This window comes from Erithacus rubecula (genome assembly GCF_903797595.1).
Source record: "Erithacus rubecula genome assembly, chromosome: 1".
NCBI lineage: Eukaryota > Metazoa > Chordata > Aves > Passeriformes > Muscicapidae > Erithacus > Erithacus rubecula.
In genome coordinates this window covers 111,429,862-111,443,556 of record NC_136658.1, presented here as the reverse complement: position 1 = coordinate 111,443,556, position 13,695 = coordinate 111,429,862, and the positions used below count along the sequence as shown (strand labels likewise).

At 49.2% G+C, this 13,695-nt stretch overlaps 2 protein-coding genes across 5 annotated transcripts in view; both read left to right on the top strand.

Moving 5' to 3' along the window:
* LOC306805035 (trifunctional purine biosynthetic protein adenosine-3) overlaps window positions 1-12,952 on the top strand; it is a gene marked incomplete at its 3' end in the record, with an annotated part of 38,687 nt that extends 25,735 nt beyond the window's left edge. For 2 of the 3 annotated variants that reach the window (XM_079312327.1, XM_079312326.1), the window contains 10 exons: window positions 248-357; window positions 955-1,153; window positions 2,097-2,345; window positions 2,634-2,786; window positions 3,970-4,173; window positions 4,425-4,556; window positions 5,110-5,240; window positions 6,999-7,140; window positions 9,413-9,528; window positions 11,897-12,952. In XM_079312327.1, the coding sequence (XP_079168453.1) occupies window positions 248-357; window positions 955-1,153; window positions 2,097-2,345; window positions 2,634-2,786; window positions 3,970-4,173; window positions 4,425-4,556; window positions 5,110-5,240; window positions 6,999-7,140; window positions 9,413-9,528; window positions 11,897-12,079 (1,619 nt within the window). The remainder of the gene's footprint in view (window positions 1-247; window positions 358-954; window positions 1,154-2,096; window positions 2,346-2,633; window positions 2,787-3,969; window positions 4,174-4,424; window positions 4,557-5,109; window positions 5,241-6,998; window positions 7,141-9,412; window positions 9,529-11,896) is intronic. The other variant, XM_079312328.1, reaches the window with a different exon arrangement.
* Window positions 1-13,695, top strand: part of IFNAR2 (interferon alpha and beta receptor subunit 2) — an 844,054-nt gene that overhangs the window by 324,084 nt on the left and 506,275 nt on the right. The window contains exon 12 of one of the 2 annotated variants that reach the window (XR_013775120.1): window positions 6,495-6,532. The exons of the other annotated variant lie outside the window; for it this stretch is intronic. The gene's annotated coding sequence lies outside the window, so the exon portion shown is untranslated. The remainder of the gene's footprint in view (window positions 1-6,494; window positions 6,533-13,695) is intronic. 2 annotated transcript variants of the gene reach the window in all.

Genomic DNA, 13,695 nt, shown 5'->3' with positions numbered 1-13,695 from the left:
GTCACAGGAATTATTGACTGTTCAGTCACAAAGTTGGAGATTTTTAGGCTTAGGCTAATGATGAATTAAAAAGACAAATCCAACCCAAGCAGATTAAGAGCTCCTCAGTGAAGAGGTGCTAAATGGCAGAGAAAAGTCTCCTGGTGACAGAACACAGTGGTGTTGACAAACCTTGGAGAGAATTTGTGGTGGAGCTGCTGGAGAAGGCCCTGGGGGTAAAGCTGGGCTGTTGCTCTGTTTCCTGCAGGCTGCAATGCAGAGCTTGGAGGGTTTGCTGGGCTCTTTGACCTGAAGGCAGCTGGGTACAGAGATCCCATCCTGGTGTCTGGAACCGACGGCGTCGGCACAAAGCTCAAGGTGAGGTGGGAATCCTCACCAAGGAAGGGAAAATGTGCTGTCAGAAAACAGCAGCTGTCTTGTAAAAACACCTACTGGGCTTTCTAAAAAGGGGATGGAAACTGAAATTACCCTTCTTCAGGCAAACAATAGGCATAAGTTAATATGATGCCTAAAATAATTGGGTTTTAAATATTAAGAATATAATCAGCAATCTTGTTTCACAAAGGCAGCATCTCCACCCTCAAGAAAGATTAATTGGTGGGGAAAACCATTTAATCCAGGTTTGCTGTTGTGTTTGGGCTGCAAGGAAACCCTTTTGCAGAACAGTTTCCTTCTCAGTGCCTTTTGGATTTGCCAGTGGAGACAGGAATAATTCCTGAAGAGAGTTAGGAGCTGATAATAATAAACTGATAATGAGAGAACAGGAGTTGATAATAATAAGTTGATAATAAGAGAGAAACAGTTGAATAACAAACACAGCTGCTTCTCAAAGAACACCTGGAGGGATTTTTGTCCATTGCTCACAGACTCCACTCAGGATTTCAGTCCCCTGCAGACCCTGGCTCGTGTTCCAGGGCCCAGAGCTGATCCCAGGCTTCTCCCTGTGTGTTGCAGATTGCCCAGGAGTGCCAGAAACACGACACCATCGGGCAGGACCTGGTGGCCATGTGTGTCAATGACATCCTGGCCCAGGGGGCTGAGCCCCTCTTCTTCCTGGACTATTTTGCCTGTGGCAAACTGGATGTGGAAGTGGCTCAGGGCGTCATTGCAGGAATTGCTGATGCTTGCAGGAAATCTGGATGTGCTCTTTTGGGTAGGAACACTTCTCAGGGGCATCTGGAAAATCTTCTGCTATGTCTTCTGGTTGGTTTCCTACTCTATGGAAGAATCTGGGAGGAGTAAAAAAAGCAAAGTGTTCATGGCTTTGCTTTAATCGCAGTGGAAGGAGACAGTACTTTAAAAATTTAGGTTAAATTTGGATTAGATTTAGGTACTCATTTAGGTTGGATGTTGGGAAAAGGTTCTATCCTTTTAAAAAAATTTTTAGGGAAGTTAGGAACACAAGTCCCCCCTCAGTGGGTGTCCTTTTGGGTCTGTTATAAGCTTTGAACAAGAAGCTCTTTATGCCCTGGTTTACTTTTTTCCTGCATGAGCTGTTGGTCAGCTTTATGTTTGTTTTAAGGTGTTCTCTGCATTTATCAACTATAATCACCCCATTCATGCTGCAGCAGGGTCTGTGTTAGGTGAGACCTTGTGATGAAACCACCAAAATGTCAAGATTTTATTTCCAGTTCAAGACTTTCAAACACCACAGGCTTTTCTGCAAGAGCTGAACCTTCAGCTCAACAAATTTAACTTATCACCTCAGTGACAGTGAGGGGGTGAGGTTTTGCACAATTAACTGTGGATTTAAGTGTTGGATGGCCAAGCACTTCTTAATTTGTTTCTTGGCTTCTCCATCCTCCATTTGATCCAGCCCTTATTAAATACAACTGAAACCCCAGGACTGAAAAAAGCAGGTGAAGCTGGAGAACAGAGCAGGGAGTGAAAAGTGGGAAGGAGGAGAGAAAAAGGCAGAATTTCACCCAGAGCAGCTGTAGCTGCCCAATCCAGGCTGGACACTGGGGCTGGAGCAGCCTGGGATAATGGGAGGAATGAGATCAGTTTTAAAATCCCTTCCAACCCCAACCATTCTGGAATTCTATGATTTAAAAAAAGCTTTTTCAACACCTCTTTGCTGTGTTTCTGTTCCCCAGGAGGAGAAACAGCCGAGATGCCGGGGATGTATCCCCCCGGCGAGTACGACCTGGCTGGCTTTGCTGTGGGGGCTGTGGAGAGGGGGCAGATGCTGCCCCAGCTGGACAGGATCTCTGAGGGGGACCTGATCATTGGGGTGGCATCTTCTGGGGTGCACAGCAACGGCTTCAGCCTCGTCAGGAAGATTGTGGAGAAGTCCTCCCTGGATTTCTCCTCCCGCATCGGTGTCTCCGGGGATCAGACTCTGGGTATTGCTTCCTCCTGAGCTTCCCAACAGCTGGCACACTTCTTGTGTCTGGGCCTTGGAAAAAAGAAATCATTCCATCTTTAGCATGTTTTTAATCTTCTTTTCCTGGGAGTCATGTGTGCAGGGAAGAAAGGAAGGAAAGGAGGGAGGGGGATAAATAATTTAAAAAAGGTAGAACTTTGTGTTTCTCTCTTGTACAATGCTCATGACTATCCAAATTGCTATTTTGAGATTTGACATTGATTCACATTTCTCTCCATGCTTTTTTCCCCCTCTCTCCCCTGGGCAGGAGAACTCCTGTTAACCCCAACCAAGCTGTACAGCAAGACTCTGCTGCCTGTGCTGCGCTCGGGTCACGTCAAAGCCTACGCCCACATCACTGGAGGGGGGCTGCTGGAAAACATTCCCAGAGTTCTGCCACAGTCCTTGGGTGTTGTTTTAGGTGAGAGAGGAGGAAAGCTGTGGAAAAATCCTCCTGTTGATGTGGATTGGTGTGGAAGACTGTGGGACCACACCAGCTGATTTGTGCTGTAGGAGCTGGGCTTGTCTGTCTGGAAATGTTTGAGTTTCTCCTTGTACCTGAATCGGAGCCAGTCAAAATTCTTTGTGGTGGAAAAACTCCCTGTTGAATTCCCTCCCCTGGTGGTGTTTGGGATTGGATTTCTTAGGATACTTGCAAAAACAAAACAACTTTACCAGCAATCCCAAGTCAGCTGCAATTTACAATCCCATTTCTAATTCCCATTTGTAGTTCCCTACGAAATTATTGCTAATTAAATGATACTCATGAAGTTTTCAATTAGCATTCAGAGGTGGTTGTGAGCTCAGGGACAGCTCCTGCTGTTTGACTTCATTAATTCTCAGCAGCTCAGGTGTGCAGGAAAGGAGTTTCACTGCTGGGGAAGGGGAAATTGCTGGCACAGGCTGTGAGAGCTCAAGGGGTTGTAAAATTAAATAAGGAGTTAATAGTGAGTTCTTGAACTCAAGAACTGCACATAAATAATTTCCACTTGTCCACTGATAAATATTTGTGTGTATAAGCACCTCTGTTCTGGAGCCAGCCTGGGAGAGCTGGGAATGTCCTGCCTGGAGGAAAGAAGGATCAGGGAGACCTCAGAGCCTGCCAGGGACTGGGGACAAGGCAGGGAGGGACAGGACACAGGGAATGGCTTCAGAGTAGGGTTTGATGGGATATTGGGAATCAGGAACTGTTCCATGGCAGGGGCTGGGATGGAATTGCTGTGGCTGCCCCTGGATCCCTGGCAGTGCCCAGTTCCAGGCTGGACACTGGGGCTGGGGCAGGCTGGGACAGTGGGAGGTGTCCCTGCCATGGCAGGGTGGCACTGGGTGGGCTCTGAGGTCCTTTCCAACTCAATTCAGTCTGGGTTTCCATGAATCTGTAGAAGCTGGGATAGAACTATTTTAAAAAGAAAGAAATTTCCCATCCTTAGAGTTCCTTCCCAGTGCCTTCTCCAGAAACATTTTTGTCCTGTTCTAAATCATCCTCCCCTGGTTGGAACTGGGGCAGGAGGGATTTCTGTGACAGATTTTGCCTTTTAATACCCCAATAATTGTAGCATTGGTAGCAATTTCCATTCTTGACGTGTATTTTCAATTCTTTTCAGATGCTCTCACCTGGAAGATCCCTGAAATCTTTAGCTGGCTCCAGAAGGAAGGGAACCTGTCAGAGGAGGAGATGGCTAGGACCTTCAACTGTGGGGTGGGAGCAGTGCTGGTGGTGCAGAAGGAGATGGCCCAGCAGCTACTCAGGGACATCCAGGCACAGGAGACTGCCTGGCTCATTGGCAAAGTGGTGTCCCTACAGAAAGGTTATTGCACTTTGCTTTTCCTTGGGGGGGAAATAATCACAAAGAAGAAGCAGAATGAAATTCCCTTGTTTGGGAGTGTTCATGAGGTGAAAACCTCTTCACTGGCACCTCCCTCACTTTTTTTTGTGGGCTATTGAAATGACAATTCAGTTCATTCATCTCTTCCATGGGTGCTTTTCTCCTCTGTCTGTTTCTCTCTTTGCTGACACTTTGTTTGGCTGGTTTTTGTGTTTCTCCTTGTACCTGCTCAGGCTCTGACAGTGTTAAAGTCCTCAATCTCCACCGGGCCCTGCAAGCAAACAGGTCCCTGTGTGTCTACAGCCACATCCAGGGCAAGATCCAGCCAGGCAAGGTGAAGGTTGCTGTCCTCATCTCTGGAACAGGTGAGACTTCTGCTCTTTGCTGCAGTGGAAAGCTGACTGTGGAGAAGGGAACTTCAGCTTGGAATTAAAATCCCTGCAGTTCTCCATGGGCACTCTGATAGGCTTCTAGCAGGCAGGAGAGATTTTTGTGCTTGGATTGATGTCAGTCACAAGCCTCTTTCAGCCTCTGCTGCAAACTCTGAATTGCATCTGTGTTCAGTTTATCTCCAAACCTCTGCACATGTCCAGCTTCAGATTCCCACTCTGGTGCCCTGTAGGAACAGCAGCATCATTTCACAGGTCAGAATTTCTTCTTGCCATGTAGGCACTCCAACTATTTCCAGTATTCCCAATTACTGAACCATCAATCCAGTGCTATAAATTACAGCTTCCAAGTGCAGCTGCCAGGAAAGGCCTTCAGCTGTCTGAATCAGCTCCCAGCAAGATCAATTAAAAAAGGATTAATGTTTCATCAGAGCTGTTTGGTCTCCCCCACAGTGCTGCTTATTAAAGCCTCTTCCAGCTGTTCCCTCTGTTTATTCTCAGTATCCATGAGTTATTTTCTCTCCCCCAGGCACAAACCTGGAAGCCCTCATCAACAGCACCAAGAAAGACACCAGCTATGCACAGATAGTTCTGGTTATCTCCAACAAAGCTGGTGTGGAGGGGCTGAGGAAAGCTGAGACAGCTGGGATTCCTACAAGGGTGAGCATTTCCTTTTTGTAATTAGCCACCATTAGCTGGGACTCCAGCAGGAAGGTGCTAATGAGTTTTATGGGGTAACACAGGGGCTGATAGGGAGCCTTGGCTTTTGTTGTTTGGTCTCTTGTGAACTTGTGCCCAGGGACAACAAACAAAATCCTTCCTTTTCTCCTTCTCTGCCAGCAATCCTGGTGCTTTGGGGACATTTGTTATATTAAACCAGCACAAAACTTTCTGTTACAGCTTAATCTTTGTCAACTCTTTGACTGTAGGGCATTGACATTGAAGTACCAGCTTGTTTTAGCTGAATTTAATTTTAAAATGACCTGGGGGTTCATTTGAATGGAATAGAGAGGTCACACTCAGTGGGACCTTCCACTGACTCCCTGGATATTGCCTCAGGCTCTCCAGGAATCATTGAGGTGCTCCCTGAGCTTCCATGGATTTTGTGTGCCTTGCTTCTGTATTGCAGATGTGAAATGATCCTGTTAGAAACCTTTTACAGTCACTTTCCACTGAAATACAGACACAGGGAAATTGGGGCCAAAGCTTTGCTCCTTTCATAGTGCTGGGATCTGTCCTGGTGCTCCAGCTCCTCCTTGGGAGGACACAGAGGGCAGGAGGGAAATGTGATGAGAACAAACACACAATCACAGGCACAGACTGGCTTGGCTGGGAAAGGGCTTCAAAGCCCATCCAGTTCCAACCCCAATGTTTTTATCAGGAAGAAAAAGAGAGCTGATGGTCCTGGGGGTTAAGCTGTGATGGGAGAGCTGGGACAGGCACAGGGCAGAGGCTGGTTCAGCCCAGGGCTGGGCTCTGTTCCCAGTGCCTGCTGTCCCTGAGCAGTCCTGGCTTTTCCCAAACCACCCCCATGGATCTGGTGACCTTTAACAGCTGCTGCTAAGACTGGATGTTCTAAGTGCTGCTTCTTCCTGCTTAAATGAGGGGATATATCCTGGATGGAAAACACATCACTCAGGCTGGGAGAGCTGGGGGTGCTCACCTGGAGGAGGGAAAGCTCCAGAGCCCCTGGCAGGGCCTGAAGGGATCCAGGAGAGCTGGAGAGGGACTGGGGACAAGGCAGGGAGGGACAGGACACAGGGAATGGAGGGACAGACACAGGGAATGGAGGGACAGACACAGGGGATGGAGGGACAGACACAGGGAATGGAGGGACAGGACACAGGGAATGGAGGGACAGACACAGGAATGGAGGGACAGACACAGGGAATGGCTCCCACTGCCAAAGGGCAGGGCTGGGTGGGATCTTGGGCAGGAATTGTTCCCTGGCAGTGCCAAAGGCCAGGCTGGACACTGGGGCTGGAGCAGCCTGGGACAATGGGAGGTGTCCCTGCCATGGGTGGGATTTGAGGACCCTTTTAACCCAAACCAGTCTGGGGTTCTGGGATTCCATGATCATGGAGTAGGGGCTGGTTTAGGAGTTTGTGATCAGCTTTTTCCAAGCTTTTCTGGACAGCTTTTGCCATTTTTACTGCTTAGGATTGCCAGAGGCCTCAAAAAGGGTGAAATCTCTGGAAAACTTCAGGTTGGGTCAGTCCTGCTCTTGGAGGGTGTTCATGGTGTCCAAGTGCTGGGACCCAGAGCCATGGGCTTATCAAGCCAAATTGATTTGTTCCAACGATCCCTCTGTGTGAGGAGGAGCACAGGCTCCACTCTGGCTGCCAGCTGTGCTTTCAGGAGCTGTTCTTCCTGCTGGAATTCCCAGCACATCCCTGTTGCTGTGTTTGGGCTCCCCAGGTGATTGAGCACGCGAGGTTCCAGAGCCGCACGGAGTTCGACAGCGCCGTGGACAAAGTGCTGCAGGAGTTCTCAGTGGAGCTGATCTGCCTGGCTGGATTCATGAGGATCCTCTCAGGCCCTTTTGTCAAGAAATGGGAAGGTGAGCACAGCTAGGGGGGGCTGTGCATGTGCACAAAGGCATTGCAGAGGTTGTCACCAGGAAAAAGTGAGAGGACAGCAGATCCCAGGACTCTGTGAAATGAGACTCTTCCCATCTTGGAGGGAGAAGGATCAGAGGGAAAGGCATGCACTGGTGCAGGGGCTGAAGGAAGCCAAGGGCCAACACACATCTCATAGTCTTTGATTTCTTAGAAAGTATTTTAAAAGGGCTGTGAAGACTTTGGGCCTCTGCACACAGGAGGTGCAGGGCAGGTGTTGGCTGGGCAGAGGTAAGCACCCACCACTGATGGTTCCTTCCCCTCACTGCTCTGGATTCTTGTAAAACCACCCAACTGGGCAGCATTTTGCAGTTTTGGATAACAAGCCCTGGCCAGTCCCAGGCCTCGTGTCAGGATTTGCCTGAGTCCATGGGTGGGGTGTTCCACAGGCAGATCCAGGCTGTGCCTGCCCAGAATGTTCACAGTGTCTGCTCTGCTCATCTTTTTGTTTTCCAGCTCTTTGAGAGGCTGGTGACACCTTCAGGGCCTGCTCTCCTGCCTCAGTTGTTACTTTTTTCTCCTCCTGTGTTTCCCAGGGAGTCCTACACACACAGAACAGCTGCTGCTCTGCTTTGGGTTACCTAAACCTGCCCAGAGCCTGTGCCTTGCAGCTTTCACTGCTCTCTTGGTGACTTTTGTGTTCCCCTGGGTGTGCCTGGAACACTTCACACCTGAACTACTTTTCAAACCTCTCTTTAAAATCACTAGAGCAAGGCAGGCCCTGCTGAGAGGCCTTGCTGTGGTTTTGGAGCTGTCAGGTGAATTGGTTTTGTTGGTCTCCATTCAGGGTCCAGAGATGGAAATGCCTGTGCTGGGGGCAGCTGTCAGGAGGAGACAGAATCTCTCACTCCAGGGGAGGTGTTTGGAGAATCTCTGTAGAGGACAGAACAGAACTCCCTCTAGTGCAGAATCTTGTGCAAATAAAGGATTTTAGTGTCTTCTGATTTAGGCACAGAGCACTGATCACTGTCCTGCACAGTGCAGGATTTTATTTTACTTGCATGACTGGTGTGAGTGAAAAGGAAAGACTTTTTCCAGACAGGAGGTTTAAACTCATTTTTTAAAATGTCCACAACTGGATTGAGCTTGAAAACTTGAGCTGGGACCATGAGATATTAGCTCAGACAGGACCCTGCCCTGGCCATGCCCCAGAATTATCCAGGAAAAATCAATTCCTGCTGCTGCTTTGCTCAAAGCTGCTCCTGTTTCTTTTTTCTGGCAGTCACAAAGACACTAAGTGGGAGTTATGAAATTTTCTTGCTTACCAGCCCTGAAGTGTGAATGTGACTGCTAACAAACCACAGGTTAAAGTGTTAATTATGAGTGTTAGCAAAGGACAGGTGAAAACAGAAGCAGACAAACCCAAGCAAACAGGATCCCACATCCCATTCTGATGGAAATGGAGGCAGAGGAGCAGAGTGGTGTTTCCAGCCCACTGTCCCTGAAACTTTTTGGGTTCCAGCAGCAGGGAGAGGGATGCTGATACTTCAAAAGGGTTTTGCTGAAATGCAAAATGGTCTGAGACATTGCTGGACATCAGGTGGGACACTTGCCTCTGTAACTTGCCCAGCTCTCCACACTGCTCAGGGGAGGGCATTGGTCCCTGAGGTGCTGCCGCAAAGAGAGAAGAGTAGAATGGAAATAACAGAATTAAATAAACAAAATAAAGGTAATAAAACCATGGAGAAAAGGAGGCTCAGGGGGACCTTGTGGCTCTGCACAACTCCCTGACAGGAGGAGCAGGGAGGGGGGCAGGGACAGGAGGAGAGGGAACAGCCTCAGGCTGGGCAGGGCAGGCTCAGGGTGACAGCAGCAGGAATTTCCCCATGGAAAGGGAGCTCAGGGGTTGGAAGTGCCCAGGGAGGTTTGCAGTGCCCATCCCTGCAGGTGGCACCTGGGGGTGGCACTGGGGTGACAAGGTGGGGACAGCTGGGACTGCCTGGGCTGGGAGGGATTTTCCAGCCTCAGTGATTTTGTGATCAAAGAAGGACAAGGTGCTGAGGGAAGTCATTATTAACCCCTGGGGAAATGTGTTTAATTAATTGTAACTGCACTCTGGTGTTTCTGACACAGACACTGCAACACTTGGAGCTGTCTGCTGGTGTCTTCAAAACCTGTGAAAAATCTCACACAACTGATTTAGTTCCTCTGTTTGCTGTGGCCCTTTGACCAGCCCAGTGAATGGTAACAATAACCCCAGCTCTGCTTTCCCAGGGAAAATCCTGAACATCCACCCGTCGCTGCTGCCGTCCTTCAAGGGAGCGCACGCGCACAGGCTGGTGCTGCAGGCAGGGGTCAGGGTCACGGGCTGCACCGTGCACTTCGTGGCTGTGAGTACCTGCTGAGCCCTGGCATCCTCCCCTGCCAACAGCTGCACCTCCCTGCCTCTCTGCAATCCTTCACTTTGAGCATTCTCACTGCTGGGAACCCCTAAACACCTGTCCTGGTTTGAAGGATAGGTGTCTGCCAGTTTCTCTTTGAAATGGGGAATGTAAATCCCCTCTCTTAAATTATTATTATCATTTTGAAATTAAGAGGCTCTCAGGCAAAGAGATGGGAATTAGGAATAACAGTTCTTTCCTAGGACAATTCAAATAGCAATGCAGCATTACACAGAACAATCCCAACCCTGCCAGAGTCAGAATCCAAGCTGGCACAGTCAGTCAGTCAGGGTGGTGGCACAGTCCCATTCCATGGTGCTGCATCCTCCTGCAGGGGCAGATGTGGCTCAGCTGGAGCAGTGCTCCTGGAGAAGGGGCAGTTTCCTCTGAAGCTCCAGGGATGATGTGCAAGGCTCTGGTTTTCCTCTGGAATGCAGTGGGAAGAAGGTTCCCTGGTGTCCAAATGTCAGTTTTTCTCTGGATAGGAAAGGCTTGGCTCCTGCCCTGGCTGGAGCATCTCCCAGTGGGATGATGGAATTTTCTCAGCCATGCCCTGGGACTCAGTGGCCATGAACAGGCGATATCTCCTGGAGGGAGGATGGGCTGTGGGGAGATAAAGATGATTGCCCAGCTGGTTTAAAGATGGCCCATGAGCAGAGAATATGTGCCAGGAGATCAGGGGCACTGCCCCACATGGGGACAGAACACACATTGCTGGGCACACCAACACAACACAGCACCCTAAACCCTCGTGTTTGCTCACCTGCCTCTGTGTGTGTTCAGCACTTTGTACCTAGACATGATGGAGGTTTTACTGTGACCATACAGAGCTTTAGTTTGCTGACTCTGGAGAAGGAATGGAAATTAATAATCTGTCCAGGAGTTTAAGCTTTCTCTAAGGGAACTGCTTCCCTTCCACCTACTAGAGTGGGAGAATAGCTCATGTAAAGCCTAAAGGCTTTGTTAAACATGGCCTGAACTTCTTGGATTTTATCCTACACCCTGCCTAGTTTCTTGCTTTCAAGAAAAAAGAAAAATAGAAACAAACAAACAAAAAAAGCCCTAATGGAAATGGCACAGGATTTGTTAAAGAGTGATTTGATGTTTGTGGGAACAGAGAAAAACTTGAGAGTTCATGCTGGTCAGACCCCAAGTAAAAAAAAAGATGTCTCAGCTTCAGAGCCATGTTTTTCCAGGCCAGGGATCATTGATTCCCTTTTGGTCACTTCTCAGGGTTCAAAGGTCTCTCCTCTGGCTCCCCTCTCCCTCTGCTGCTGGAATCTGTCTCAGGATTTTTGCTTTCTCTTGGAAAAAGAGAGTAGAATCATTTTTTCCAGCTAGAAGGAAAAATTGCATTCTTCTCTCTATGCCACGACTTGGGGTTTCTCAGTGTGGCAGCCCCTGAGAAACAACCTCAGCAAAGTTCCAGGAAAGATCTGCTGGATCCCTGCTCTGTGCAGACCTTGGCTCATTCCCCCTCTGGACTGAATATCCTCATCCTGCCCAGCCCAGCCCCTCCTGTCCCAGGATAACAGGGTTTTCTGGAATAGAACTGTGGCTCCATGATGCTAATGGGGTTTTCTGGAATAGAACTGTTGCTCCTTGGTGCTAATGGGATTTTCTGGAATAGAACTCTTGCTCCATGATGCTAATGGGATTTTCTGTGTACAGAACTGTTGCTCCTTGGTGTTAACAGGGTTTTCTGGAATAGAACTGTTGCTCCTTGGCGCTGATGGTGTTTTCTGGAATAGAACTGTTGCTCCTTGGTGCTAATGGGATTTTCTGCAATAGAACTGTTGCTCCTTGGTGCTAATGGGCTTTTCTGTGTACAGAACTGTTGCTCCTTAGTGCTAATGGGATTTTCTGCAATAGAACTGTTGCTCCTTGGTGCTAATGGGCTTTTCTGTGTACAGAACTGTTGCTCCTTAGTGCTAATGGGCTTTTCTGTGTACAGAACTGTTGCTCCTTGGTACTGCTGGGGTTTTCTGGAATAGAACTGTTGCTCCTTGGTGCTAATGGGATTTTCTGTGTACAGACCTGTTTCTCCTTGGTGTTAATGGGTTTTCTGGAATAGAACTCTTGCTCCTTGGTGCTAGTGGGATTTTCTGTGTACAGAACTGTTGCTCCTTGGCGCTGATGGTGTTTTCTGGCATAGAACCGTTTCTCCTCGCTGTTCTGCCTCTCTCCTGTTCCCCGAACCCCTCCCGGGTCCCAGCCCCTTCTCTCCCTGCTCCCAGCACCCCAAACCCCCTTTCCCTGCTGCCCGCCGCCCCAGGGCCGGTGGCAGCGCCGAGCCGCGTCCCCGTTGCCGTTGCAGGAGGAGGTGGACGCCGGGGCCATCATTTTCCAGGAGGCCGTGCCGGTGAAGCCGGGGGACACGGAGGGGTCGCTGGCGGAGCGGGTGAAGGAGGCGGAGCACCGCGCCTTCCCCGCCGCGCTGCAGCTGGTGGCCAGCGGCGCCGTGCGCCTGGGCGAGGCGGGCAGGATCTGCTGGAAATAGAGCCGGCCTGCCTGCCCCAGGGCTGGGCAATGGGGCTCCGTGCCCTGCACCTGCCTCGCACTGCCACGGCTTCAATCCCAGCACAGCCGCCAGTGTAAGTGCTTCCTAATTTTAATCGCAATCGTTTTCCTAGCAGCTCAAATCTGGCCAGGTGGAGCTGAGCAGCCCTGCTCTGATCAGGGCTGTTCCCTCCTTGTGCTGGAAGTGCTGCTGAAGAGACAAAGGCAGAAACCTCCACTCTGAAAACCTCAAAACCAAAATACCAAGTATTGGATTTTTTCTCCATTTGTTTCCTGGTTTGCTGGTGGTGGATCTTGTCCTGCCCAGACCCTTGACACACCCTGTCATTTCCAAACCTGAGCCTGCTGTCCATCAGATGTCAGCAGGACTGGGTTTCTGCTGCCCCCTTTTTCCCTCAGCATTCCCATGGGAATTCCCCTCAGATTTGAGTTTGTATTTTTTTACATGAGCAGGAAGATCTGACACAAAACACGTCCTTGGCTTGTGAAACATTCCTCAGGAATTCTGAAGTGCCTTGATCCTTGGGCCAGTGTTTTCACCTGCACTAGCACTGAGGGACACCCAGGAATTATGAACTTTTGGAAAACAATTGTGGTTTTTGTTCAGCTCAACACCTGCGGTTTCCTTTGAATATTTTAGTATAGTTATGAAACCATTTTAGTGTTCTAACTGAAAGGATCAGGTTTCCCACACACAAAGCAGATGAGGTGGTTTGGAGCTCCCCTTTAACACAAAACTGATTTTATTCTGGGCTCTGATGTCCTGATGGTACTCCCATGTTGCCATAATCTCCTTTGGGATTTGAAATAAAGCCTAATAAAGTTTAAAATAATAAAAATATTCAATCTACAACTTGTTCCTTGGAATTGATTACCCAGGGCTGTAGGGGGGAGGAGAGAAGGGGCTGTACATGGTGTGGGGGCCGTGGGTCAGCAGGGAGGTCACACAGCTCCAGCCAGGCAAGGCAGAGGAAATAAAGACCTGGAGGGGTGAAATCCCTGCCTGTGCAGGCAATCAATATCACATTATTGATCAGAGCAGCTGGATCACTGCCAGAGAGGCCAGCAGAGGCAGAGCTGTGCCAAATCCAACACCCATCTCCATCACAGGCACCTTCATCTGCACTCTGATATTTTGCCATGTGAGGTTGATGTGAAAAGGGATTCCAGAGTCACACAAGGTTTGGGTTAGAGGGACCCCAAATCCCACCCAGAGCCACCCCTGCCATGGGGACACCTCCCACTGTCCCATTGCTCCAGCCCCAGTGTCCAACCTGGAGCTGAACATTCCAGGGATCCAGGGGCAGCCACAGCTGCTCTGGGAATTCCATCCCAGCCCCTCCCAGGGAACAATTCCTGATTCCCAATATCCCATCAAACCCTTCTTAGGAGCCATTCCCTGTGTCCTGTCCCTCCCTGCCTTGTCCCCAGTCCCTCTCCAGCTCTCCTGGATCCCTTCAGGCCAAAATAACTATGGAGTTATTGGCTTTCAGGATTATATATTGACTTCTGCAAATTATTTTGATATAGTACAATTTTTAATCTTAAACTTTCAACTGCTTTTGATATAATTGGACAATTTTTGTGGCCAATACT